Raw genomic sequence first — 26651 nt, 5'->3', positions numbered from 1 at the left:
CCCCTCGGAGGTGGTCGATCGGGCCTGCATAGCCGGTCTGCGGCGTCTCCTTGATCCCATGGAGACGCCGCCGCTATTTAGGAGCAGGCCAGGAGGCCGAGGCAGAGCAGCGACTCCGGTCCTGCTCAGGGTAGCTGCAACGGCTGCCACTTCCGCCGCCCAGCTGATCCAGCTGATCCGCGGCGCCTTTCTTGATCTTCGGAGACGCCGCCGTTGCCCGGGGGCATATCAGGGAGCCGAGGAAGGGCGGAGACGCCGGCCTCACTCCAGATGGCTGCAGCAGCTGCAGCGGCTCAGGGGCGGGTCGGAGGCGCCACACCGCCACTGCCTCCGCTGGTGTTCAGGCCCGTGGGGAGACGTCCGACTAGGGCCCCGCGGAGCTCTCACCGTCGCCGTTGTTGCCGATGCCGCTGCCTCCGCCACCCAGCTGGTCCGCGGCGCCTCCGTTGATCGCTCGGAGACGCCGCCGTTGCTTGGAGTCGATCAGGGGGCCGGGGCAGAGCAGAGCTGCCGGCCCCTCTCGGATGGCTGCAATGGCTGTAGTGGCTTAGGGGGCGGGCCGGAGACGCCTCACCGCCACTGCCACCATCGCTGTTAGGCTCCTGGGAGAGATGATCCGACTGGGGGCTGGAGAGCTGTCGCCGCCGATGTTGTTGTTCTCGTTGTCGGCGTCTCCGCCGCACAGCTGATCTGCGGAGACGCCGCCCTCGCCCGGCAGTAGATCAAGCGGTTGAGGCAGGGAGGAGGCGTTGGCCCCATTTACAACAGCCGCCAACGGCCCAGGCGACGGGGCGGAGATGTCCCGGCGCCCCTACAGCTGATTCGGGAGGCAGCGGGCGGCACAATTGCCCAGCTCATCTGCCCAAACTTCTGACCCCACCCCAGGGGTCAGATGACATCCCTGGGGGGCTCCTGGGGGGACGCCTTACCACTGGGGGCTACGGAGCTCTCCCCAGCACGTCCGCCATCTTTACTCTCCTACCATCTGGTAGGAGATATAGGAATATAGCCAGCCGTACCAACAGGCTGAAAAATAGCTTTTATCTGTGGGCTGTTAGGCTTTTAAATGGGACATAGTCTCTGTGAACTTATGCAGAATTGACTTGGGAGGCCGGTGTGTGGTGTAGTTGGTTCACATGGTGTGGTAGGATGGAGGGTTTGTTGTCACTGTGTGTTGGGGGGAGAGAGCACGGGGGGAGGCTCAGCTAATCTCAATGTACACATGTTGTACTTTGACAATAAAGGTTTATTATTATTATTTGGTAGCTTGTTTGTCTGAATTGATAATTCCTTGATTGGGATATTGTTTACTGCTTGACTGTTGGTCTAGTTCAGGGGTAGGCAACCTCGGTTCTTTTATGACTCATGGACTTCAACTCCCAGAATTCCTGAGCCAGCCATTCTGGCTCAGGAATTCTGGGAGTTGAAGTCCATGAGTCATAAAAGAGCCGAAGTTGCCTACCCCTGGTCTAGTTCAATTTTTATTTATTATATTTATGTGTGCCCATATCATTCAGAGGCGACTCTGGGCAGCTTAAAAACATAAAAATTAGTAGACATTAAAATGATAAAACAATAAATAACAACAAGAAGCAGAGTGAAAAGATGGGAAGGAAAGGAGCACAAAGTACACAGTCTTGGTGTTAATTTCTGCTTATCTGGGTGTTGATTGCTGGCAAGGTGTTTTGTTTGTTTAACAAAGAAATATATATATAAACAGAAAGCAAATCCCATTCTCTTCTATCACTGATGATAACTAGTTGGGTAACAAAATATCTTCAAGAAAAAAACAAGTTTGGAGAGCACCAAGGACCCCACAGCTCAATCCTGAGCTACAAATATTCTCTTCTACAGGTAATATGAATCTCAAAGAACACAAGTTAAGAACTCATTTTAGGGTTGTTCCATTATGAATATGATGGTAGCAGCAAAGAACTATTGCTCAGTCTTCTAATATAATTAGTTTATTATTTCCCATAGGCGTGGAATATATTCTACATTCATCAAAGGGAAAATATTAAAAAAAATCTTGAATTATATGCATCAGTTGGATTGTCTTGCATAAGGTCATTAATCAGGATAAACATGTTATTATCATGCAGGACAAAATGGAGTGCAGAGCTATTAAGAAAAATTCTAGAAAGTAGACTAGTAAAACAGATGAACAAAATTTGTCATTTTTAAGGTTCCACCATACTAAAAAAATAGGGTGTTTTCCCAAGTAGGTATTCTATATTTCAGTGTGTTCATTAATTAAATTTTACCATAAATTAATGGTTTAATCCCAAAGCTAGTAAAGATGTAATCTTCTGAGCATCATCTAATATAGCCATGGCACTAAATAAATATCCCCAACTATTTGTTTTTGCTTTAAGCAAAAACTTACCTGGTTGAAATACTTTGTAGTATGGACTATACGCAACATTCAAGCCTCCAAGTTTTACACTTATCTCATACCGCCCAGCTCTGCGCACAGTGAATGCCACCTTTACCACATTGGAACTGGGTTCTTGAAGCACTTCCTGGGTGACAGGAATATCTATTGCTAACTCCACATGGCAGATGTGAACTCGCAGTCCAACAGGATGATGAGCAGGGAAAGGCTGGCCATTCTTATAAAACAACTGTATGGGAATTAAGAAGCCAAGTGAATAGCAGACTGCAAAGATATTAAGTTCTTACATTAGCCATTAAAAGATGCAGTAAATTAAAATCTTCTTCGTGACATTACATGAATAGTGGTGAAAATCTTTGCTTCAATATACATATAGATACAGTACAAGATCCAAATTTGAAGTTGCCACAATAAATTAATAAAGAATAAAGAAAGAAATATTCTTACAAGGGTTTAATAAAGTCTCAATTCAGCACACACAACTCTTAACCAAATCTGTGGTTAAAGACATTTGCAGCACAGAGAATGTTCAATACGTATAATATCAAAAAAGAGGTGCAAGAGGAAAAGGAGAAAAAAATCACCCTTATTAGGTTTTTTTTAAAGTTTTGTTTTGTTGTTGTTCAGTTGCTAAGTCATATATGGCTTTTTACAACCAGGTCTCCCTTTCCTTCATTGTCTCCTGAAGTTTGCTCAAATTTATGTTTTTAGCTCTGATTGCCTGGATTTTTTGTTCTGCGCTTTCTCAAATTGTCATAGAAATGAAAACTTCCTCTTACGTGCACTCGGAAGGCCATACTACGTCCCACCTCACAGGGATCCTTCCAATCCCAGAAGACTTTACAAGAGCGGGGGTCCAAGTAATTGCCTCGCACATAGTCATAAATGGTACGTTCTCCTCGGCGTTCCCGGTCCTCATGCTGGAGGAAGCTGACTACACGTGCGGCAAGCTCAAAGAGGAATTTAATGGTGAAAAAGAAAGCTACCACAGATACCACTGTGATCCCACCTGCCAAACAGAAAATAGTAATTACAAAAAAGGTAAAGGTTCCCCGCACATGCGTGCTAGTCGTTTCCGACTCTAGGGGCCAGTGCTCATCTCCGTTTCAAAGCCGAAGAGCCAGCGCTTATCCGAGGACGTCTCCGTGGTCATGTGGCCGGCATGACTAGATGCCAGAGGCGCACGGAACGCTGTTACCTTCCCACCATAGTGGTCCCTATTTTTCTACTTGCATTTTTACGTGCTTTCGAACTGCTAGTAATTAAAGGATCCAACAAAACTCTTAAAATCCATCACCATGGCTATTTCGTGTTACAAGTAATCCTCAACTTACAACACTGTTCGAAGTTACAACAGCACCGAAAAAAGTGACTTGTGACCATTTTTCATACTTAAGATGGTTGCACCATACCCATGCTCAAATTATCAAAATTCACACTTGGCAACTGATTCATATTTATAACGGTTGCAGTGTCCCTGGGTTATATGATCACCTTTTGTGGCCCTCTGACAAGCAAAGACAATGGGGAAGCAGTATTACAATCATTTTACTAACTTAACAACTGCAGTGATTCACTTAACAACTTTGGCAAGAAAGGTTGTAAAATGGGGCAAAATTCACTTAACAACAGTGTCGCTAAGCAACAGAAATTTTGCACTCATTTGCAGCGTTATAGTAACTTTGGATGAGAATTTACAATATTTAACCTTGAAGTAAAAATTTTATAGGGAATCATTTCAATTAACAGGACTAAAATAAAAATCAAGCCTTCTGAAATATTAAAGTTCCAGAATATCCATTTTTTATTCTACTATTAGATTTTTATTACATCTTTATTTAATTATGTATAAAGAAGACAGCTCAAATGGTAAACATATATAATACTCCTGCCTCCTGTTTTACCCACAACAAGCAGCTGGCTTTCATGCCTATGGCAGGCCTAGAATTCACAATGAGACTTTAACAACTATACCAAACTGGCTCAAGCAATAGAACTGAATAGGCTCAATAGTGTTAGCATAACAGATTCCATTCACAAAACTACAAGTAGTTCTTGAACTATTGCCACAAGTAACAACATGGAATTTTGGTCAATAAGTAAGTCTTCAAGTGACCAATTTAACAATCATTTTTACTGCAATTGTTAGGTGAATCATGTGGCCATTAAGGGAATCATGCAGTCATTAAGCAAATCCAACTCCCCCAATTGACTTTGCTTGTCAGAAGCCAGCTGAGAAGTTCACAACTTGTTATGATCATAGTCACGACAATCATTTGACTACAAACTGGAAATACTGTAAACATGAGCCAGCTGTCAAGCACCCAAATTGCGATCACGTGACTATGGGGGGGGGCTGTGCAATGGTCATGACTTAGAGCAGGGGTCGGCAACCTTAAATGCTCAGAGCCACTTGGACCCGTTTCTCACAGAAAAGAAAACATTGGGAGCCACAAAACCCTTTTGTCATCTAAAATGAAGATAACACTGCATACATCCTTTTTTGCCTTTATGCTATGTATAAAAAAAACTATAGCGTGTTGCATTTATGAAATCAATGAACTGCTACAAAGAAAACAATTTTTTATGCCGGAGAAAGAGGGGGGGAAACCCCTTTCTCCTTCATCCCAACAGGTGAAAACAATTTTAGTAGCTTATCTACCATCTTTAAATACAGCATAAATATCCCCATACCTCATCTCTTAATTTTAAAAAATTGAAATATTTCATTAAACGTTCTTTACTAAAAGTCCAATAAGGACAACATATATTCATAGTCTCTCTCTCTCTCTCCCTCCCTCCCTCTCCTTCTTTCTCTATTTCCTCTCCCTCTCCATCTCTTTCTCTACTTCCTCTCCCTCCCTCTCCCTCTTTTCCTCTCTCTCTCCCTCTCCCTCTCTCTTTGGTCTCCCTCCCTCTCTCTCTCTTTCTCTCCCTCCCCTCTCTCTCCGTCTCTCCGATCTTCTGCTCACCTGGCCAGCTGGCCTCATGCTGTTCTCCAACAAGCTGACACACATTCTTATTGGGCTGGCTCTCTCCTACCCTTGGTTTGCCAGTCCTCTTCCCCCACTAAGTAAGTGTGTGTGTGTGTGTGTGTGTGTGTGTACGTACATGCACACTTGCGCTTGTGTGTGTGTGTGTGTGAGAGAGAGAGAGAGAGAGAAAGAGAGAGAGAAGAGAAGCGCAAGTGCCTCTCTCTGTCTCTGTCTCTTTGCAAATGGCGGAGGAGGACTGGGAGCCGCAGTAGAAGGCTGAAAGAGCCACATCCGGCTCCAGAGCCGCAGGTTGCCAACCCGTGACTTAGAGGATGGGTCATAAGTCACTTTTTCCAAGGCTGTTACAACTTTAAACAGTCATTAAATAAATGGCCATAAATTGAGGGCTACTTATAAGTTAAAAGAATGAAATCTTGAAGGCTCCTTTTAGATTCTATGAATAGATTCTTCCCTTACCAATAATGTAAAACATTAGGTCCTTTCAATGAGACACACAGCCGAGGATTACAGCTGCATCTAGAAAGGAAAAAAACAGATCTAGGTCAAATCAAAAAATCTAAGTGGATCTACAAAATGTTTAGTCTCCACAAAACACACTAAGCATTCTTTGATTCTTTAACTTGGATTTTTTTTTAAAAAAAGAAACAAGGTGAGGTCAGTTGTAGTTTTTGGAAATAGAAGTTAATAGTTTTAAGGGTTAAAAAAACTGACTACCAGCAATAATCCCTGAGAACTCTTTTAGTTATTTATTTATTGTTTTTATATACTACACTTTTCCAAAAAATGGCATCCTCCTCCTCCTATTCTATTCTCAGAAAAACAAACTTTGACCATATTGTGCCACTCATTCTTCATTCTACCACTTGAAAGAATATTCAATGATTAAGAAGATTTTAAGATGATAACTATTATCCAACAGACTTCAGAAGCCTAAATAAAACTTGTAAATCAAAATCACCACCTAGAATATTAATATTTAATATGCAGAAATGTCTGCCAGGTAGCTGAAGACTGCCAACAAATCAGATCTAGGAAAGAAGGGAACCCCAAGATATACATACGTAGAAGAGACCTCTTCCCATAACAGATTAAGAAAGGCACCAAACTAAGATTTTAATTTTTATGAAGGTCATTATGGGGAAGGCAATATTTTAGATATCCAAGTTCTGGATATTCGGTAGAATAGAAAATGTTTCACAAGCAACATTTTGATGGTTAAAATGTAAAACATAGACTAGCAGAATACTGTAGATTTCAGCACCCAAAAATGCTGAATGAAAATGCTTTCATCTTCCTTCTCATATAAAGGAAGGCTCTGGTATTTATTTGTTTGTTTGTTTGTTTTATTTATAAACCATGTACCCCATCCTCATCCAGAGAATATTTAAATCTTCAAGACACTAAAGCAAAGCATAGATGCCAGCAAATCCCATGGCAATAGGAATCTAACTACTTGCTATCAAGAGAACAGGGTTCAGATGTGTCAATTCAGGGGACAGTGAGACTTACCAATACATTATATAACCACAATATCTTACAATAATGCCACCTAGTAACAGTAACACCTTCTATTATGTTGGAAATCTGTACTGGACCTATTCCTATTCTCTTTACCAAGCCTTACTTCACAGATTGCACAAGCATGTTCCACATCCCTCCAGCTCATTGAAAGAATTACCTTTATTCAAACTCCCATGTCCAGAAAGTCAAAGTGGGAGTGCACATTCCTCTGCACCTTTTATTCAGGATAGACACCAGGCAGTATCCATAGGATCCTGGAAATTACAATAGGAGCTCAGAGCCAGGCAATCAAATGTAGCAATGAAGTGAATCATCTCAAGAAGTGACTCTGCATCATCAGACCATGAAGCTCTCAGATCATTTTCCTGAAATGAAAACAAGGAGTTGCAATCATTATGTATATTACATGTGATTTTAAAAAATTATAGAAGAAATTGGATTTAAAAAATGGTCATTCTTTGATTCTTAAACTGAGAGAGCCAAAGACTAAGCATAATATCAGTGAGAAAAAAGGCATTATGATCATACAGAAGCAGTATAAAATAAAGCAGATTCTCACTTGACTCTTATTTATAAGTAATTAATAATAAATTTATAAATCAGCCTCACAGTATTTTGGGTGGGGCAACTAAAAAAGTTAAAAAGTCCAACAAAAGGGCTACAGCAAACCACTTCAGACCTATTACCAAGAAACGTACAAGTGGGTCAAGCTTCACCTGAAGGAGGCATGCTGACAGATGTATCTGAACTGAACAGAGAGAGAAAGGCAGTTGTGTTATGCACACTCCATGCAAATAAAATGAATGGTGATGGTTCTTCTCCAAGCCATGAGCAAAGGACTCATCGCTTTAGTAACAATTTAACATATAAAATAATGCAAGGCAGAATGAACCTGTGGTTCCTTCTAAACAGCATTTAGAGTACAGGTAATCCTCGACTTATGACCGAGCTCACAATTGTGATCGTACGTCGTGATGGTTGTAAGGCAGGTCACCCACACGATCGTACCCAATTTTACAACCTTTTTGGCAGCAGTCATTAAGCAAACAAGAGTCACCTGGAGGCAAGATGGGTGACAATCAAATCAATCAATAACATTACAATCATAAAGAGAATGCCATAGTAAACAAATCCATTTTTCCCTGTGAGGCAGTTTTTGTTGGAAATTGGAAGTAACCACTGGTTTCCTGCAAAAACATTGTAAATTGCAGTCACATGACCACTGGTTATTGCAAATGGCTGTAAAGTTGCCAAGCATCGAAAATGTGGTCACATATGGGGTAGGGTGGGATATCTGGATATCAGAACTTTGAATCTGGGTCATAAATCCCTTTTTCAGGGTCCATGGTAACTTTGACTGGTTGCCTAGGAATTGGTCATGAGTTGAGGACTAGCTGAAATCAACTGTCTTCAATATTTGTTCAATACCAGTAAATAGGATAAGCATAAGGGCAGGAGGTTTGTCCTGTTCTCAGAGATTTCACAGTATTATTATAAAAAAAAACCTGTCATATATAATCTTTAGAAGAGCTCTTTGATTTAAAAATGTTAATTTCTGTGCTCTTTCTCAATTTAATAAAGTTAAAAAAATACTGATTTGTCAAAACAGAGTTATTACATGTTCCTCCCTAAGCATTTCCAAAAGTAAAAATACTTAGTTCTTGCTGTTTCAATAGAAAGGCCAATAATTTATCAGATTTTTTTCAGTTGCTTCCTATATCTTTGGTTGATGGTTCAATGAATATTCTGTGCTGATTGTCCAAAGGCAATAAGATCCATTTTAACAGAAATATAAACTTTATAAAATTCTAGATTAAGGTGTCTTATATATAACTCAAGAATTTCTTACCTTTAGTTTCTTACAACTAACAAATTTTATCCAAGGGCATCAGAATGCATACATGTATTTATTCAAAGTTATGTGTTGTGTGTGCCTATGTACACACACACACAACTTTGAAGGTTATTTTTGAACGCCAAAGCTGAATAAACGGTTAAATCCTGCAATGCCATTAGAATGATTTAAAGATTAAGATTGTGAATAGCAAAAATAAGGAATATAAAGTTAGACTATTGGATCAGGGATAAATTATATGTTTATATTTCTGGTAACTTCTAATGGATTGCATAAAGATAAAAGTAAGACTACAAGGGAGAAGAATATTTTTTTATTTGTAACTTTAAAAGAGGATGAAAAAATTATTATGTCAGCTTATGCTCAGCATGATGAAGGTTGGAAGTCACTTCTTTGTTATTATCTTTGTTGCCTTTTTCTTTTTAACATTTTTATCTTGTTCTTTTTTCTGTAACTTCTGAAGTTTCATTTTTTTCTTTTTTCTCCTACTTTACTTTGTATTAAGTTTTGCTATTAAAAAAATGTTTAAAACAGGGGTCCCCAACCCCCAGTCCATGGACCGGCACCAGGCCGCAGCATGTCAGAAACCGGTCCGCGCAAACAAGCAAAGCCCCATCCGGGGGATGCAGGCAGTACATGAAACCACAGATCTGCAGAAAAACCTCTCTCCGCGAAACCGGTCCCTGGTACTCAAAAGGTTGGGGACCTCTGGTTTAAAAAAAAAGTCCAGAGATTAAATTCCGATATCTCTCCAAGAAAGAATGATCAAATATAGGCAAGTTATTCCAGTTTGCCTGGATTTTTTTTTGTCTGTACACACAACCAAGGAAGCTAATAAAATGTTTGAGTCATTAGAAACAGAACACATTAAAGAATAATTCAGGATAGGCAGAAGATCAAAAATTAGATGATTGCAACTGTTATTTCTTAAGTGTAATTAACAACTGACATTATGGATCCAATCATAATATAAACAAACTGAATACTCCATTCAATAGAGAGAGAAAAATATTTACTATATGTAGGTAAAAACTTGATGCATTGATATTCATAATACAACAGATGAGAATCTACAGGCTTTAGATACTCAAACTAAATCAGAATCAGCACTGTGATGCAAAAGCTTAAACAAACTACACAGTTTCGAGATTGCATCAACGAAAACACAATGTTCACAAAAGATAATAATTAAATTGCACCAAACAAAATAGAATGTTATCAAGAGATCAAAAGGTCAGGCCTGTCATGCCATGCTTCAATTTCCTGCTACCTCAGTCATAAACACTCCTTTTTTTCTCTTTGAAAGTTATTAGAAACTAATAAAAAGGTTTATTTTTATACGAATCATTTTGAGAGGACATTGCCCAGATTAACGAATTGCCCAAATTCATTTCAAATTTGACCAACAAAAATGTAGGTTTAATTCACATAGCACAAAATTCACAGAAAGAGATTATTTAGGCCATCAAATCTAATACCTTGCTCAATGCAGGAATCCAACATGAAATATCAACAATAGATGATTTCTCAGCCTTCTTTTAAACATAACCAATGAAGGGAAGCAGGTTAATTTTCTGAGTAATAGTTTCCACTATGAAACTGTTTTTACTGTTAGGAAGTTTGTTCCAACTTTCAATTAGAATTTTTCTTGTTAAAAAGTATCTTTTGGGTCATACATTCTGGAATGACAGCAAATAGATCCTTTAAAGGTTACAATAATTGGAAGTTTCTATTGATACAATATTTACAATCAAATTCTACAAATGAAAAGTGTGAAATAATTCCGATGTTTTCTTCTACACACCCACTTTCTAGTTGACAACACAACACTCTTTTCAATATTAAGAGTTTTTCACAATTTTTGATAAACCTCTCAATGAATATTTATTTTGCATTACCACCTGCCTATTAGTAGCAAGCAGTCTGACTCCAGGCAGTTTCTCTACCATGCAGAGAATGCCGAAATCACAAGCATACTCTGACATATGCTATTCCACCATATTTCACCAGATATGCTGGGAAAACATTCCCAGTTGCATTTTTCTATTGAGTTTGTACAGTGATTATAACATTGATGCAGATTCCCTGTTAAAAATATTTCTGAACACAAAATGCAGGTTGCGAGCAGTCTGTAAATAAAGTGAGATTATGTCACAATAATGCAAGTGGTGCCAGGTCAAATCTGAACACTAAAATGGAAAAATACTATTAGATACATAAGGTACTTAAAATACAAAATTAAACATTTGTTCATACACTAACCAAGCCCCTTGTGGTATAGGCAATTAATAGTTCTTAAGTGAACAGTTGGATAAACATAATTAAGAGTTCTGCTGAATTGTCAAAATAGATCCAAAACTACCTGCTGCAAGTATCACTTCACCTGCCATACCACTGCTTACAAAATATGAAATATTAGGAATGTTTTCATTAATCAGTATTTATCACAATAATTTTACTTCAACCTATGTTTTAGACCCACCTTAGTAATTTGCCATCTTTAAAAAAAAGTGGGGTAGTTTTTAAATGGATAAAAAATGTAACCCTACTTAAAATCAATTATTTATTTAAAACCAATTATTATTTAGTACAAGTAACCAAGTGGATTATTTAGTACAAGTAACCAAATATTGCAAGAGTAACTTTACAAGTAAGAACAAATTATTATAAGTATCTAAAAATTATTACTTTATGAAGTAATATCTGACAAGGACCAAGCTGATACCTATATTATACAAGAATATAATAAATGAGAGTAAATTATAAGAAATCAATTGGAAATGATCCAATAGACTATCTAACTTCCTGCAATTTGTATGCTAATTTTTTCCTGAATGTCACAAAAACAAGATCAATGTAGGACAAATTCTATCTGGCAAGTCATAATATATGTCATACAATGAAATACCACCTTCATAAACGCTAATAGTAAGATAGCGTGTTGACATTCCATATAATACTTTCAAGAGGAAGAAACCCTGAAACAGAACTTTTAGTAAAGGTGTTTTCCACTCACTTACTAAGAAGTAAAACCGTTTTCATTACTAGCCTGACATGCAGGGCAATTTTGACACTAACCAAATTAGAATTGCACACCACTTTTCAGAAGGACGAAAAATATCTCACTGCATAAAGCTTACAGACCACAAGACAGAACTAATTATAACAGCAGTACACAATGAAACAATATTAAAGACTAAAGCAACACCTAACAAGGCTATCTGCAAAACATGGAAAGAACATAGTTTTCCAAATCAAATAATGAAAAATATTAACTGGCCTTTCGGGACAAATTAAAAAAAAAAGGAAAGTGATACTTTCCAAGGGGAAATTATGAACTGATAAATTTAAGGACACCTCTGCTTTCCAGTTCCTCCTTTCCTAAAGACACGAGCGGGAGAGGATATTATAATTATAAAATATTGTAGCAACACACCGCTTTCCCCTCTTCTCCCGGACGGAGGGAGGGAGAAGTACACTCGTGCGAGGGGAAGAAAAGAAAGCGAGAGAACCAAGTAACCCCCGAGTCAAATTTCCTTCTTCTTCCTGGCTGGTTAGAGAGAGAGTTTGGAAACAAACGAGCCAACTGGGAGGATTCCCATCTGAGATCCCTGCAGCCTCTTTTAACTCTGCGTGCGGTCGGTCCTAGCACCTGTTGCTTCCAGCAATCCTATTGCCTGCACTAACGAAAGCAAAAAGCCAGAGGCTGCCCGTTTCTTCCAGAAGGGCAGGATTTTCTTAAGGGACCGCCCTCTTCCTGCTGCAGCTACTTCCCTCTTCTCCCGTCCCCGTACCAGGTCCTCCTGTCTCTCGCTTTCCCCTGAAGAAAGAACAGACGAAGCGGAACAGAGTGGAAGCCGAGGTGAAAAAATGCAAACAGTCGATTCTGACGTTCCCTTAGCAAAACGGAACCAGGCTGCTCTAGCCTCCATTTGACAGCAATGACCGGAAGTGATGTACTAAAAGCGGGACACATGTGCCGCGCGGCGGAAGTAGCTGTGGAAAAGTTTAGTGGTGTTGCCCACAGCGGCTGCATCGTGGGAACTGGGAGATGGTGAGTATTGATCTTGGGTTTTAGAGCTATAACTGGCAGAGCTGTAGTCTTAATGGGAGGCTGGACATACGTGTGATCTTCAGGTAGTGCCTCCGTTGGAAAAGGTACAACAAAGCAGTTCCCTTAATTTCTTTTATTAGATTCCTACAGCTCGCTATTACATTATGTGGCTTGGTGTGAACTCATTTCCCCATCTCAGTATATTTTAGGGAGGCTCATTAGCGCTGAGAAGAAACGTGAATAAAAGAAATAAATTGGTGTGTATAAAGAAAATAGGCTTCGTAAAATAATCATGAACAACGTTCACCAACGCCGATCTCACCAGCCATAGTGGAGAATACAAGAAAGTTGCACTCTGGGGTCATTGTAATCAGTTTCCAAAGCATGAAGATAAAGGTGGGATATACTGGCCACATCGTGCCAAGATTGATTGACATAATATCTTTACTGATAATACAGAGTAGTATGGGTACAACTAAGAATGGTAACCTAGTCTTCACTTTTTATCATACTTAAAATAATCATGCAAAAGCTTTCAATTGACCAAAACCATGATGAGTGGCAGAGATCAATATTTATTGGCCGTTCTGATGACAAACATGGAAAATTATAGTTTGTAATGAAACACTAATATATGGAAAAGTACACAAATTAATGAATGGAAGGAAGAAAATAGATCTAACACTTAGAATATAGAATAGAAATAGAAATAAGAAGAAGAGAGTAGAGTAGAATAGAATAGAATTCTTTATTGGTCAAGTGTGGTTGGTCACACAAGGAATTCGTCTCCGGTGTCTGAGTCCCTCGGGAAAAGGGCGGTATATAAATCTAAACAAATAAATAAATAAATAAGCTCTCATAAAAGTAATACTGACAATCATGATCATATACAACATGAAATACAACATGTCATCATAAATTGTACAAGCAGCAAAGTTATAGTCATAAGATAAGGATAGGTAGGAAACATGAGGGGTACCATAGTAATACAGCTTTACTAAGTATTTTGACAGTGTTGTAGGAATTAGTTGTTAAGCAGTGATGGCATGGGAGAAAAAAACCCTGTCCTTATGTCTAGTTCTGGTGTGCAATGCCTTATAGCGTCATTTTGAAGGAAGAAGTTGAAACAGTTTATGTCCAGGTGGTGAGGGGTCTACAGATAATTTTACAGCCTTCTTTCTGGCTTGTGCAGTAGACAGGTCCTCATTGGAAGGCAGGCTGGTAGCAATTATTTTTTCTGCAGTTCTAATTATCCATTGAAGTCTGTGTCTGTCTTGTTTGGTTGCAGTTCTAAACCAGACAGTTATAGAGGTGCAGATGACAGACAATAATTCCTTTGTAGAACTCTATCAGCAGCTCCTTGGGCAGTCTGAGCTTTCTGAGTTGGTGCAGGAAAAAATTCTTTGTTGTGCTTTTTTGATGGCATTTTTGATATTAGCTGTCCATTTTAAGTCTTCAAATAATATAGAACCTAGAAATGTTAAGGTCTCTATTGTTGATACTGTGTTGTCTAGTATTGTAACAGGTGATAGTATAGGAGGGTTTCTCCTAAAATCTACTATGATTTCTACAGTTTTGCGTGTGTTCAGTTCAAGATTGTTCTGGCCGCACCACAAGGCTAGTTGCTTAACCTCCCATCTGTATTCAGATTTGTCATTGTATGATCTGCAAACTTCAGTACTTTAACAGAGGGATCTTTTGAGAGGCAGTCATTGGTATATAGAGAGTACATCTATCTTACTTAGCAACAGAGATTTTGGGCTCAATTGTGGTCATAAGTCAAGGATTCATATTGTATTTGAATTTTCTTTACCTTATTTGCATGTCCACAAAGCATGATAAAATGTTCTTCCATATTCATAATTTAAGCATACATTTAAAATCCATTTATACATTTTAGACAATTTCTCGTCTCATATGCCATTGATAATAATTTTACAAAAATTCTGTTTAAGATCATAACAGAATGTAAATTTCAACTTTTAACTACATAATTTCTCACTGATTCCTCTGTATATTATAACTGAAATTCTTAGCCTACCTTATCATATGCTTGATTTATTCCTCCCATTTCAAAATTCAAAAGTTTATAGTTTAGCAATTACATATTCATCATCATCTGTACACAATTGTACTTCAAATTTTGTGTTACGTTGCTCTATACCATAAGTGTTTTTATTTATTTCGAATATTTCTGATAACTGTAAATAAGAAAAACATTGACAACTATGACCATTCCCCTTGATAAAATTCTAGTATCTCACAATAACATTTATCTTTGCCTATTATTTCTTGCCTTAAATGCTTCTTATGCTAAGAGGAATGAAAGTATTTTCAAGCATAGCTTAGGTTTTTCAATGTGACACATCTAATAAAATGATTATTAAAATGCACATTAATTTCAGCTTTATCACCAAAAGTATCCATGCCATCCAAACCTCAGGTTGTAGTCTTCTAACTCTAAAAATCTCGTTTGTCAACTATACCCATTCTTTTATCCAAACCAAACCACAAATACAATTTCAATCTTCCTCTTTCCTTTGCATCTTGTAACACTTTATATTTAACTCTTCGCTTTTCCCCTTGCCATACAGATATATCTTTCCACCATTGTTTGAATTGCACATCAGTTTCAAAACAAGTACTGTTTGAAACAAATTATTCTAGCAAGCATTCATTTTTATCACAGAAATCCTGCCTAAAAATGACAGTTTTAATTTCTCCCATCTTATTGTGTCCTTAATTTCCATGTCTTAAAATAAAATAAAATTATTTTGAAATAACATAATCCATATTTGTCATAATAGCACTCATATTGTACTTTGTCAATCTTAAAACCATTTTGAATACTATTTCAAAAGAATTCATTTATTATGAAACTGAAGAATGGAATGAGAATCCACATTTAATCTGGGTAAAAGCTTGACTTTTGGAATCAATCTGAGAAATTAAGCTTTGTAGTATAACATTAGTGAAGACTTTTCATCATTTCTTCACAATATTAATTTATAATTAACTTTTCCTTTCTAGGGGAAACAGAAGAAAGCAAGGAAATATGCTGCCATGAAACGCATGATCAGCCTTCGTGATCAGCGCATGTGAGTTTTTTGTTATCACTTAATGGTGACAATTTTTGAAGCATTTAATACAAAATACTCAAAGTTTTATACTAATTATATGTATGATTCTATTTCTTCCCAAATTTTGCCTCTGAGTAATTCAGTCAATTTTTTAAAATAGTATGTATTTATAAATCTTTTGATATTTTAGTAAAGAGAAAGACAGAGCAAAACCTAAAGAAAAGAAGAAAGAAGATCCCAGTGCAATCAAGGAGACAGAAGTGTGAGTACCAAATGATTCCTACCTTTATTGACTGATCAAAGAAGTTTTATGAGATATATTAACATCTAAGTTCAAACAATTTTCTGTGCAATTTTGGCAGTAATACAGTATTTTAAACTCATTAGTAAGTTTTAAACCAGGGATCCCCAACCTCTGGTCCATGGAGCAGCAGCAGTCCGCGGCATGCCAGCAACTGGACCAAGCAAACAAGCGAAGCCCCATCTGCGGGATGCAGGCAGCATGTAAAGCCACGCCCCCTCCAGTCCACAGAAAAACTTCTCCATGGAATCGGCCCGTTGCCCAAAAAGTTGGGGGCTGCTGTTTTAAAAAGTTCATGATACACTGCTTAGATCTAGCACAACATTGTTTCACATAAAGGATTACACTGCAAGATTAATTAGTCTAAATCCCATTCCAATGCATGAACCATTCATACAACTCTTTAGATCATAGATCAATTTATGTAACAGTTTAGTTCATACAATGAATTGGGGTATCCTGTAGCTAAGAACTATATTATAATTTAGTCATAGTTAAGAACTAAATGAAACCCAGTTCGGTGTAATGATTAATGCAGCAAGCTAGATTCTGGAAGACCAAGAGTTTTAATCTCACCTCAGGCAGCTGAGTGACCTTGGGCCAGTCATTTTCTCTCAGCCTTAGGAAAGAAGCAATGGCAAGCTTCTAAAAAACCTCCCAAGAAAATTGCAGGGATTTGTCCAGATAGTCTCTGAAGATTTGACGCAAATGAAGGAAAAAGAAAAGAAACCATCACCAATGAAATACGCTGTCCAAAGCAAACAGTGCAGTGTATCAAGCCTTGCAAAGTATTAGAAATAGCAAATTGATATTGTGAAGTAAAGGTGCTTAAAAATAGATAGGTTGGGATGGCTTGAGCAGCCAACCATATTGTGCATTGTAAGAAAAAAAATATTCTTTCATCATTCTTTCAAGTGAGATCTAAATGGTTAGCTACATGACTCTGAAGGAGCTGGGATGGCATTGCAGCAGAGATGGGCCAGACAGCAAATTCTGGTCAGAAAAGTCCCTCTGAACAAGGAGAGGCCATGAGATCAGGAGACAGCTGCTTCTTGTGAGGAGACCACAGAAATCGTGGCTTTTGTGGTTGACTCAAGTGGCTGGGAGTCATGGATTTCATATAACTACAATCTGGGCTGTGATGAACATAAGGGTTGCAAAAGCCTTACCTCTTCTAATCACTCTAGGTAGTCGTAGACTTATGGCTACAATTGGGACTGGAATTTCTGTTGCCAAGTGATGTGGTTGTTAGGCAAAACATCATGTGACCACAGGGCTTAGTGAATGAAAAGATATATTCCAAGGAGTATTCTTATGGATTTAGGAAGAAAAGTAAAGACCACATTCTGTAGCATTTTAATACTACATTGAAGTCTAATATTGTACAGTAATTGTGCTTAAAAAACATCCAATTAGAATACTGCAATAATAGATAATGTGAACATGCAAAAAATTGATCAATATTACCCTAATTTACCCTAATAGGGTATATGTTTTATATGAAAAAGTATTAAAATCAGTGTTGCTCTTTTTCAGCCCCAAATATCCTTCATGCTTATTCTTCCAATATAACACACAACTGGGACCTCCGTATTATATCTTAGTGGATACCAATTTTATTAATTTTTCCATTAAAGCCAAATTGGATCTAGTACAATCAATGATGGATTGCCTCTATGCCAAATGTAAGTATCCAGATCTATATCATTTGTTAAGATTTACATTGATTTTAATAGTTGTTTTATATTTATATTAATATTTGCAAATATTTCCATGTTTCCTAAAATAATTAGACTTGAGTATTATAAAATATCCTGATATTTTTTTTAAAAAAAGGAAAGGGCAGCCAACAAGCAAGATGTTATAACTAAAATAATTAGTTATTTTTAATTGGTAAATGGAACTGGTAAATAACTGGTAAACAGAACTGTTTTGTTATTCATTCAATCCTGATTCTTCATGACAACATGGATATTATTTTCCCAGAACTGTACAGCAGAGGTCCCCAACCTTTTGGGTACCAGGGACCGGTTCTGTAGAGAAAGTTTTTTTCATGGATCGGAGGGTGTGTAGTTTTGTGTGCTGCCTGCATCCCGCAGATGGGGCTGTTTGTGTGGGTCAGTTGCTGGCATGCTGTGGCCCAGTATTGGTCCATGGACTGGGGGTTGGGGACCCCTGCTGTACAGTATGTGTGTAATTGCTTCTTTCAGTTTTTTTTAAGGGCAAAAAAAGTTTTGATTTCTGCATAGCATCAAAATAACTTAGCTTAGAATACATAGATTTGCTATCCTAATGAGACTGAAACAGCACTGATATTCCTCACCTGAGCCATATACTTTGACTTTGAAGTTCATATACATACTTATTTTCACAGTTAATCAATTTTCTTTCAATGGCATATCCCATCTCTTCTGTGAGGTGTTGGCTTTTCGTGCATCTGAGGTCACGGTGAAAAGAAGAGGGGCTCATCTGTTGGTAATAGGCTTGTGTGTTTTGGTTTCTCTAAACTTTTCACAGTGGTCTGTGGAGAAGGCATTTTGTTCGCTCTCTGTCCTAGTTGCAGTCAAGAAGCTCTGACCTTCAGCTAGTACCTGTCTCACAGTCACATTAATACGGGATGCTTCCAAATATCTGGCACACGTTTGCCAATCGTCATCGGAGCAGGGCTCAATCACAGAGTCTGCAGGCAGGTCAGCAGAGAGAGGTAGCTCTAAGGAAGATGGCAAAGGCTTTCCTTCTAGATTGGGAAGGATCTTCTTTCAGTTCTTGTAAGCTCAAGCTTCTGTCATCACTGATCCTATCTGTTGTTGTTAGTTGCGAAGTCGTGTCTGACCCATCGCAACCCTATGGACAAGGAAGGCCTGGAGGAACATTGTCCATAGGATCCTATCTAGCCACCTTCTATTTTCTACCCTTTTGCCAATTACCTTTGATTTTTCCAAGTGCAGGAACTTCTTTGGTCCCTCTTGCTCTTGAAGTATTTACTCCAAATATTTAAATTTTAGATTATTTATTGGTGTTGTCAGTGAACAGACTGGTTTTAGATTATATGTTTAATATTCATCCAATCGCAGATGGAGGGGGGAAAATTCAAGTCAGTCAGCATTTCAATAAGGATGCTCGGCAGAATAGTGTTGAAAGCCGAGCTATAATCAATGAAAAGCATCCTGACATAACAGCAGTTGTTTTATTTAATGGCTGCATCTCTGGAATGTTTGGCCCCTAGGGAGATAAAATTCTGTTCTATTTCTTCAATTCTTTCTTAATGTTTATCTTCTTGTAGTGGGTTGGCATGATCTCTTGACATATTTTTTTTAATAATAAGCAAACCAACTTCTTACAGTCATATTCAGCAAGATTCCTTAAGAGATCTTTGTTTCCATCATTAGCATATCTGAGACTGTTGTATTTGCCCAGAAATGTTTATTTGCTTTCTATATTAAATCACATGTACATTTTACAAGATTTTTGTAATCATAATAGGGAGCTCCAACATAAGAAATGTCTATTAGAAATTTTGAGCTTTCAAATAAAATTTAAGACGTCTTGACTTTTCTAGCACTAATAATGACTATTTTAAAAGTTTCTTTTAAAAGTTAAATATACATACAGAATGTGGTTGTAAGGCTTTTTTATGCCCTTTTGTCTCTAGACCAGGGGTGTCAAACTGCCGGCCCGTGGGCTGGACACATCATCCCAAAACCGCGCCTACCCCATTGCAGGCAATGGAGAAAAAGCTCCAATACATTGCGCAACATAACATGATGTTGCAAGTTTGACATGTCTGCTCTAGACTGTACTATTTGAATGTTTATATATCATTTAAGTATGTTTTTCCTATCTAATACTTAATTGTATAGTATCATCAAATTAACAGTTCAAGCACACTAACAAAGTTACTAATAAAATTAATAAAAAGTTTTCATTTTTAACCTAATTCTATATTAGTTATAAATCCCTCATTTATCTATGTACTTTTTCTTTATTGCTTGTTTTTTATGTTTGGATCTGTGTATATTTTCTCTTTTCCTTTTCATTAAAATGCTTACTAAAATTATTATAAAAACAATAAACTATAAATAGTTTAACTGCATCATATGTAAAATTTTGTTTCAGTGCTAGATAGTTATAACATGTACATTTCTGCAGGCATTCCTTGTATCACAGATTGTGTCATGGCTGAAATTGAGAAACTGGGACAGAAGTATCGTGTAGCTTTAAGGTAATAATGTAATAATTTGGCTGTTCTTTGATATGATTTATCTAAAGTAAAAATATGAAAAATAAAGATTCATGATTTGTTTAGAATATAAATCCTATACTCCCATTATGTTTTAATATTTTTTCCATCACTTTCTTTTTCCATGGGTTTCAACATCAGAAAGTTCTTAAAAGAGAATAAGCCAAGGCAGTAGATCTTCCTAAATTCCTGTAGTAAAGAGGCTCAGTTCTGCTTTCAGCTACATTTGAAAGAATATTCATGCCTGTGGAAAAGGTTCTCCCAATTTTTCCTGGTGCAAAGAGAAACAGGAGAGCATTCAAAATATACAGAATAACAGAGTTGGAAGGAACCTTGGAGGTCTTCTAGTCCTATCCCCTACTCAGGCAGGAAACCCTACCATTTCAAACAAATGGTTGTCTAATCTTTTCTTAAAAACTGGGACATTCACAACTTCTGTTCTAATTGTCAAGAAATATTTCCTTAGTCCTAGTTTGTTTCTCTAATTGATTAGTTTCCATCCACTGCTTCTTGTCTTGCCTTCAGATGCTTTGGAGTATAGCTTGACCTCCTCTTCTTTGTGGCAGCCCGAGATACTGGAACACCGCTGTCATGTCATCCCTAGTCCTTCTTTTCATTAAACTAGGCATACTCAATTCCAGCAATCGTTCTTTATATGTTTTAGCCTCCAGTCCCCCAATCATCTTTGTTGCTTTTCTCTGTACTCTTTCTAGAGTCTCAACATCTTTTTTACATCGTGGCGACCAAAACTGGATGCCGTATTCCAAGTATATACCAAGTCATTGTAAAGTGGTATTAACGCTTCACACATTCTTGATTCTATCCCTCTGTTAATGCAGCCTAACACTGCACTGTCTTTTTTGGTAGCTGCAGCACACTGCTGGCTCATATTTAAGTGATTGTCCACTAGGAGTCGAAGAATAGTTACTATTATTGAGCTAGGTACCATGTATACTATACCTGTACATTTGGTTTTTCTTGCCTAAATATAGAACCTTACTTTTTTCATCATTGAATTTCATTTTGTTAGATAGCACCCAATGTTGAAGTCTGTCAAGATCCTTCTGTATCTTAAATTTATCTTCTGGAGTGTTGGTATTCCTGCCAGCTTGGTGTCGTCTGCAGATTTGATGAGTTGCCCATCTATCCCCTCATCCAAATCATTGATGAAGATGTTGAAGAGTACTGGGCCTAAAACAGAGCCTTGGGGTACCCCACTAGATATTTCCCTCCATGTAGATGCAGTTCCATTGAGGATAACATGTTGAGTGCAGTTGGTCAGCCAGTTACAAATCCATCTGGTGGTGATGCTGCCTAACCCTCTAGGTTTTCGCTAATTCGTTGCTTGATTATCTTTTCCAGAATCTTCCCAGGTACTGAGGTCAGGCCGATAGGTCTGTAGTTTCCTGGATCTATTTTTTTCCTTTTTTGAAAATGGGAACTACATCAGCTCTTCCCCAATCTTCTGGTAGTTTTGAAAGATATAGTTCAGTATTCTGAAATGACATTTGCTATCCTATAGAGTTATACAAAATAAAATATGTTTCCATCTATCTTAATTATACAATTGAGATGTTTTATAGATATCATTGAATTCATATTCATAAAAATTGCATTGCATTAGATAGCAATTAACCATTTATATTGGAAGAAAATAGGACTGTGCCTTTCTTGAAAATAAGTGGTAGAGAGGTGTTGTGCTTATATGAATTTTAAACCACTTTTTCCTAATTATTTTCAAAGCATCCACTCTCCTCATAGAAAAGTATCTTGAATGTCTCCTGAGAAAACCGGCAGCAATAAGTTTCCATCTTCAAATTATATAATACTAAACCAGAAATTGGCATTTTTCCCCTTAAGGGTTGCACTTTAATTATTTTCCTAAGTCTTCCAATACCCCAGGAGATATGGCAAAAAGTTGGAAGCCTTTTTCTTAGTTTGGTACAATTGGGTTACGGAAAATAGATGAATTAAGCTCTTGCATATCTTGTTCATGAACCTCAGGATTTATCAGAAGAAAAAAATCAAATTATCCTCAGAATTCCTATTTTCCTGATGAACGTATAGCAGCACAGAGCCCGTTTAATTAAAGACAAAAATGTGATTTTTTTAAAAAAAAATTGTTTTTCATAAAAACTATTCTATTTTTTTCTGTTATCACTGTACAGGATAGCAAAAGATCCACGATTTGAGCGCTTGCCTTGTACTCACAAAGGAACCTATGCAGATGACTGTTTGGTACAGAGGGTCACCCAGGTTATTTCCTGTTCTATGAACTTCTCTTGTTGTTCTGTTGACAGAAGAGCTCTTTAATTTGTTTTCATTACAATCTTTTTCTTTGCCATCAGATATATTTTGCAGACCTAAGGGGTAAAAAGGTCTTTTGCATTTTCATTGTTATAGGGATATAGGGAATATAGGAATATAGAGCTGTTAAGGGAAATGTCACAACTTGAGAGACAGGAAATGAAGAGAGAAATGGGGGGGTGTTTAAGGAATATAAATGGGTGGAATTCCCCCCCAAAAAATACCCTACCCAAATTGTTTTCCTCATGGCAAGCAATTTACACAAAAATAGAAAATTCCTGGGCAATCTAATTGCCCTGGCTTGGAAAGCAACTTGGCAAAGAAAGAAAGTGAGAGTCAGATATTTTTAAAATCTGACTCTCACTTTCTTACTTTGCCAAGTTGCTTTCCAAGCCAGGGCAATTAGATTGCCCAGGAAGTTTCTATTTTTCTGAAAATTGCTTGCCATGAGGAAAACAATTTGGGTAGGGTATTTTTTGGGGGGGAATTCCACCCATTTATATTCCATTTATATAATTAAGATAGATAAAAAAGATAAAAAAGTATTTAAACATATAATGCCCCCTTTAGAAGGTCAACTTCTAAAGGGGGCATTATATGTTTAAATACTTTTTTCAATAAGATTAAAAGAATGACAGACTTAGATATAATTAGACCTTTACAATGAAACATATGATTTAGAATTAAGGTAGCATTTTTTTTCTTTTTTTGATATGAGAAATATGAAGATAGGAGGATTGATTTGAATAAAACTTTTAGCTATATAAATGTAATTAATATTGAAATCATGATAAAAGATATTTCAAATACTGATGGGAAATCAAACTTTAACAAGCATACAAAAAACAGTATATTGATTAATGAATTGACATTATTGACTTATGAATTGATATTATTATTTGTATATTAGTAAAATATGATGAAGATGCTTATATCTAACTTTGTATACATTAAAAGTACCAAAAATTGTAATGGTGTAATGAAGGGAAAATGGAAAAAATATGAAGAAGGATCAGGGGAAAAATACTGGATTGTGTTAATATTGAACAGATTTATATTGGCAAAGTTAATGTTAAATAGTTGAACTCAGACAACATGTTTTTACTAAGCACTAAAGACTGTAATTTTTTAAAAAATAAAACTTTTATTAAAAAAATAATTTGTTTTCATTACAGTGGACCCAAGAGAAGTTAATATTCAATTAGGTGTTGGCTTTAGTTAATATTTCACATATCAGAGAAGGCCATGTGGCATAGAATTAGTTTAAATAATTCATCATAGCTCTCAAAAGTTTGCTTAAAAAATGAAAATTACTTAATTTGGGTGTTCTTTTAACCAGATTGCCTCTTTCTCCTATAGCATAAATGTTACATAGTGGCTACTGTAGACAGAGACCTGAAGCGAAGAATACGAAAGATCCCAGGAGTCCCAATAATGTATATATCTAATCACAGGTATGTGAGAAACCATTATCTGACCAAATAAAATTTAGTTTATGATGTTGCTGAACTTTCAAGAGCATGTATATATTTATGTAACACACACACACACACACACACACACACACACAGAGAGAGAGAGAGAGAGAAAAAGACTTTTGTAGACAGTGAATCAATGTAAAGCAAACTGCAAACTCAAAGATATGGCTTTGCGCAGGATTACTTGTGTACATGAACTTTATTATTCAACTGCATACACAGCCCTTTATGTCAGAAACATTCTGCTTAGATGACATAAAACTAGAGATTAAATAGTAATCAAAGCCACAATATAATTACATTTGTACATTAATTTAGAAAACTGAAACTAGCCCATGTACACACACACACACACACAACTTCATTTCATGCCCTTATTTTATATTTCTATATTACTAATTTAAATAAATGTATGTTCATGTATTTATTAAATTTGCTGCCTGATTCACAGTAACAGGATATCTGATGGCATGGAATAAGCAATAGTATATAATACTCTTTTATAATTTGTAATTTTTCCTGCAATATTTAGTAATATGTTGCTTCTTCCACTTGCTTAGCCTGAATGTGCAGCACCTTGAACTGCTGTCTTAATTGCATAATGATAAGTGCTTCTAAGATTCTAAACTTATACTGGCTTAGTACATCAAGGAAAATATAGCGGACTTCATAATTTTTCAATTTTTCTCTCTAATTTTAGGTATAACATTGAGCGGATGCCTGATGATTATGGAGCTCCTCGATTTTAAATATGATAGAAAAAGTGCTATGTTGAATTCCAGAACACTGAGCCAGTTATAATGTACTTCTAATCTGGGTTTATTTCTTATGGTGCTTGGAATTTTAACTAATTCATTAGACAAGTCTCTTCCAGATAAAATGCACGTTCTATTCCATATTCTGGGATCTAGAATAAATATTATTACTTGTAAATAAGCTTCTGAGAATTACTTCTTTACTATTAAGAAATTTTCTTATGATACAGCCATTTTACAAATGTTCAATATTCATATATGAACTGTGAAGTGTTTCAACAGGGTTGATGTAAAAAATCAACACTTGCTTAAAATTGTCAAAACACTCAATATTTTGAAATTTGTACAAAGAAACCTCTATTACATACATATATGATTATTTAATATAAGTGGAAAATTAGAAGCATTGATCCTGGCATTAATTCTAACTGACATAAAGAAGCCAATTTAATCTGCATGTAATATGGTTGTGTTCAACACAGGAAGCTTCTAAAGAAAAACGCTTTTCAAAGTGACACTTTGAAATATTATAGAAATATAAAATAATTACAAGGGCATTTATCCTATAACAAAGTGTTTATATTTTAGAAAATCTTAAATGATAGTATAAAATTGTACAGATAATGGAGCCACTTTTTTCATTCATAATACTAAAACTGAATAGTAAAACTGAAAGGTTTAGATTTTGTTTAAGAATATGTTTGTGATGAAAATAGAAGACAAAAGTGGGGGGCTGGTAAATGGAATTAAATTGTAGTTGCTAAAGAAAGCAGTTTTGTTACAAGATCAGGCCTGCATGCAAAAGCAATTAAAGTTTTTTTTCTCTGAAAACCATCTTCAGCATTTCAAAACTGGATTAAAGATAACTTCTCACATCATGATTTTTTTTCACATTACAAGGTATCTATAATTATTTTTTCCTTCCTCAGCTCTCTTAGCAAGAGATGGAACATTACATGATGGAAGCTAAAATTAAAGATAGCTGCCAGAATACAGTGTCTCCAAACTAAATTAATTGTTTTAAATGATGTCATCAATCTACTGAATTTTGAGGCATGGGAGATTCCAGAACATTTCCCAGGATGGCTGCTTAATAATTCTGTAGGTGATTTGCAGTGTCTTCCAGCAACCACCAATGTTTTGAGATACTGTACAATTGGAGGAAAAAGTTGCAAAATACCAAAATAGTATTTATTTATTTATTTATTTGATTTATATACCGCCCTTCTCCTGAAGGACTCAGGGCGGTGTACAGGGCAATAAAAATAAGAATACAGGTTACAAGATTTAAAGTTAAATGATTCTGCCCAATGTTGTAGGTTAGTTAAAATAATGTTAAAACCCAAACCCATCAGGCCAGGCCGGCTTGTTCGAATAGATAAGTTTTTAGATCACGCCGGAAGGAGCGAAGGTCAGGGGCCATCCGGAGTTCAGCTGGTAAGCGGTTCCAAAGGATTGGTGCACCCACCGAGAATGCTCTCCCCCTGGGGGTCACCAGCCGACATTCTCTGACCGGTGGTACCCTGAGGAGGCCCTCTCTGTGGGAACGTACAGGACAGAGGGAAGTTGACGCCGGCAGTAGGTGCTCCCGTAGGTAATCCGGACCCATGCCATGTAGGGCTTTGTATGTCATCACCAGCACCTTGAATTTCACCTGGAAGGCAACTGG

At 37.0% G+C, this 26651-nt stretch overlaps 2 protein-coding genes and 1 long non-coding RNA gene across 10 annotated transcripts in view; 1 reads left to right on the top strand and 2 right to left on the bottom strand.

The window, feature by feature from the left end:
* Window positions 1-12712, bottom strand: part of AREL1 (apoptosis resistant E3 ubiquitin protein ligase 1) — a 30678-nt gene extending 17966 nt beyond the window's left edge. The window contains exons 1-6 of one of the 6 annotated variants that reach the window (XM_081313217.1): window positions 12562-12651; window positions 10246-10446; window positions 7070-7277; window positions 5848-5907; window positions 3175-3404; window positions 2387-2624 (exon numbers count right to left, since the gene is read on the bottom strand). In XM_081313217.1, the coding sequence (XP_081169343.1) occupies window positions 2387-2624; window positions 3175-3404; window positions 5848-5863 (484 nt within the window). In that variant the 5' untranslated portion in view covers window positions 5864-5907; window positions 7070-7277; window positions 10246-10446; window positions 12562-12651. Of the gene's footprint in view, window positions 1-2386; window positions 2625-3174; window positions 3405-5847; window positions 5908-7069; window positions 7278-10245; window positions 10447-11249; window positions 12180-12203 lie in introns of those variants that run through there. The other 5 variants (XM_081313220.1, XM_081313215.1, XM_081313216.1 and 2 more) reach the window with 5 other exon arrangements.
* Window positions 12699-25228, top strand: FCF1 (FCF1 rRNA-processing protein). 2 transcript variants are annotated; one of them, XM_081313221.1, is made up of 8 exons: window positions 12699-12821; window positions 15852-15919; window positions 16092-16163; window positions 17739-17887; window positions 20352-20424; window positions 22611-22698; window positions 24109-24203; window positions 24928-25227. In XM_081313221.1, exons 1-8 carry the CDS (start codon window positions 12819-12821, stop codon window positions 24974-24976), a joined length of 597 nt encoding a protein of 198 aa, XP_081169347.1. In that variant the 5' UTR covers window positions 12699-12818; the 3' UTR covers window positions 24977-25227. The 2 variants fall into 2 exon arrangements, with proteins under 2 accessions (XP_081169347.1, XP_081169348.1); XM_081313222.1 differs by lacking the exon at window positions 12699-12821 and adding an exon at window positions 12907-12925 and having other exon boundaries at window positions 24928-25228.
* On the bottom strand, window positions 13386-20343 carry LOC308659546. 2 transcript variants are annotated; one of them, XR_014024552.1, is made up of 3 exons: window positions 18526-20343; window positions 16779-16893; window positions 13386-15022 (listed from the first exon to the last, which is right to left on the bottom strand). It is a non-coding gene; the product is annotated as an uncharacterized lncRNA (long non-coding RNA). The 2 variants fall into 2 exon arrangements; XR_014024553.1 differs by having other exon boundaries at window positions 18565-20343.
* Window positions 25229-26651: the final 1423 nt, after the last annotated feature.

The sequence above is a fragment of the Vipera berus genome, assembly GCF_964194415.1.
Source record: "Vipera berus genome assembly, chromosome: 1".
In the NCBI taxonomy this organism is placed as follows: domain Eukaryota; kingdom Metazoa; phylum Chordata; class Lepidosauria; order Squamata; family Viperidae; genus Vipera; species Vipera berus.
This window is presented reverse-complemented; position numbering and strand designations above follow the sequence as displayed.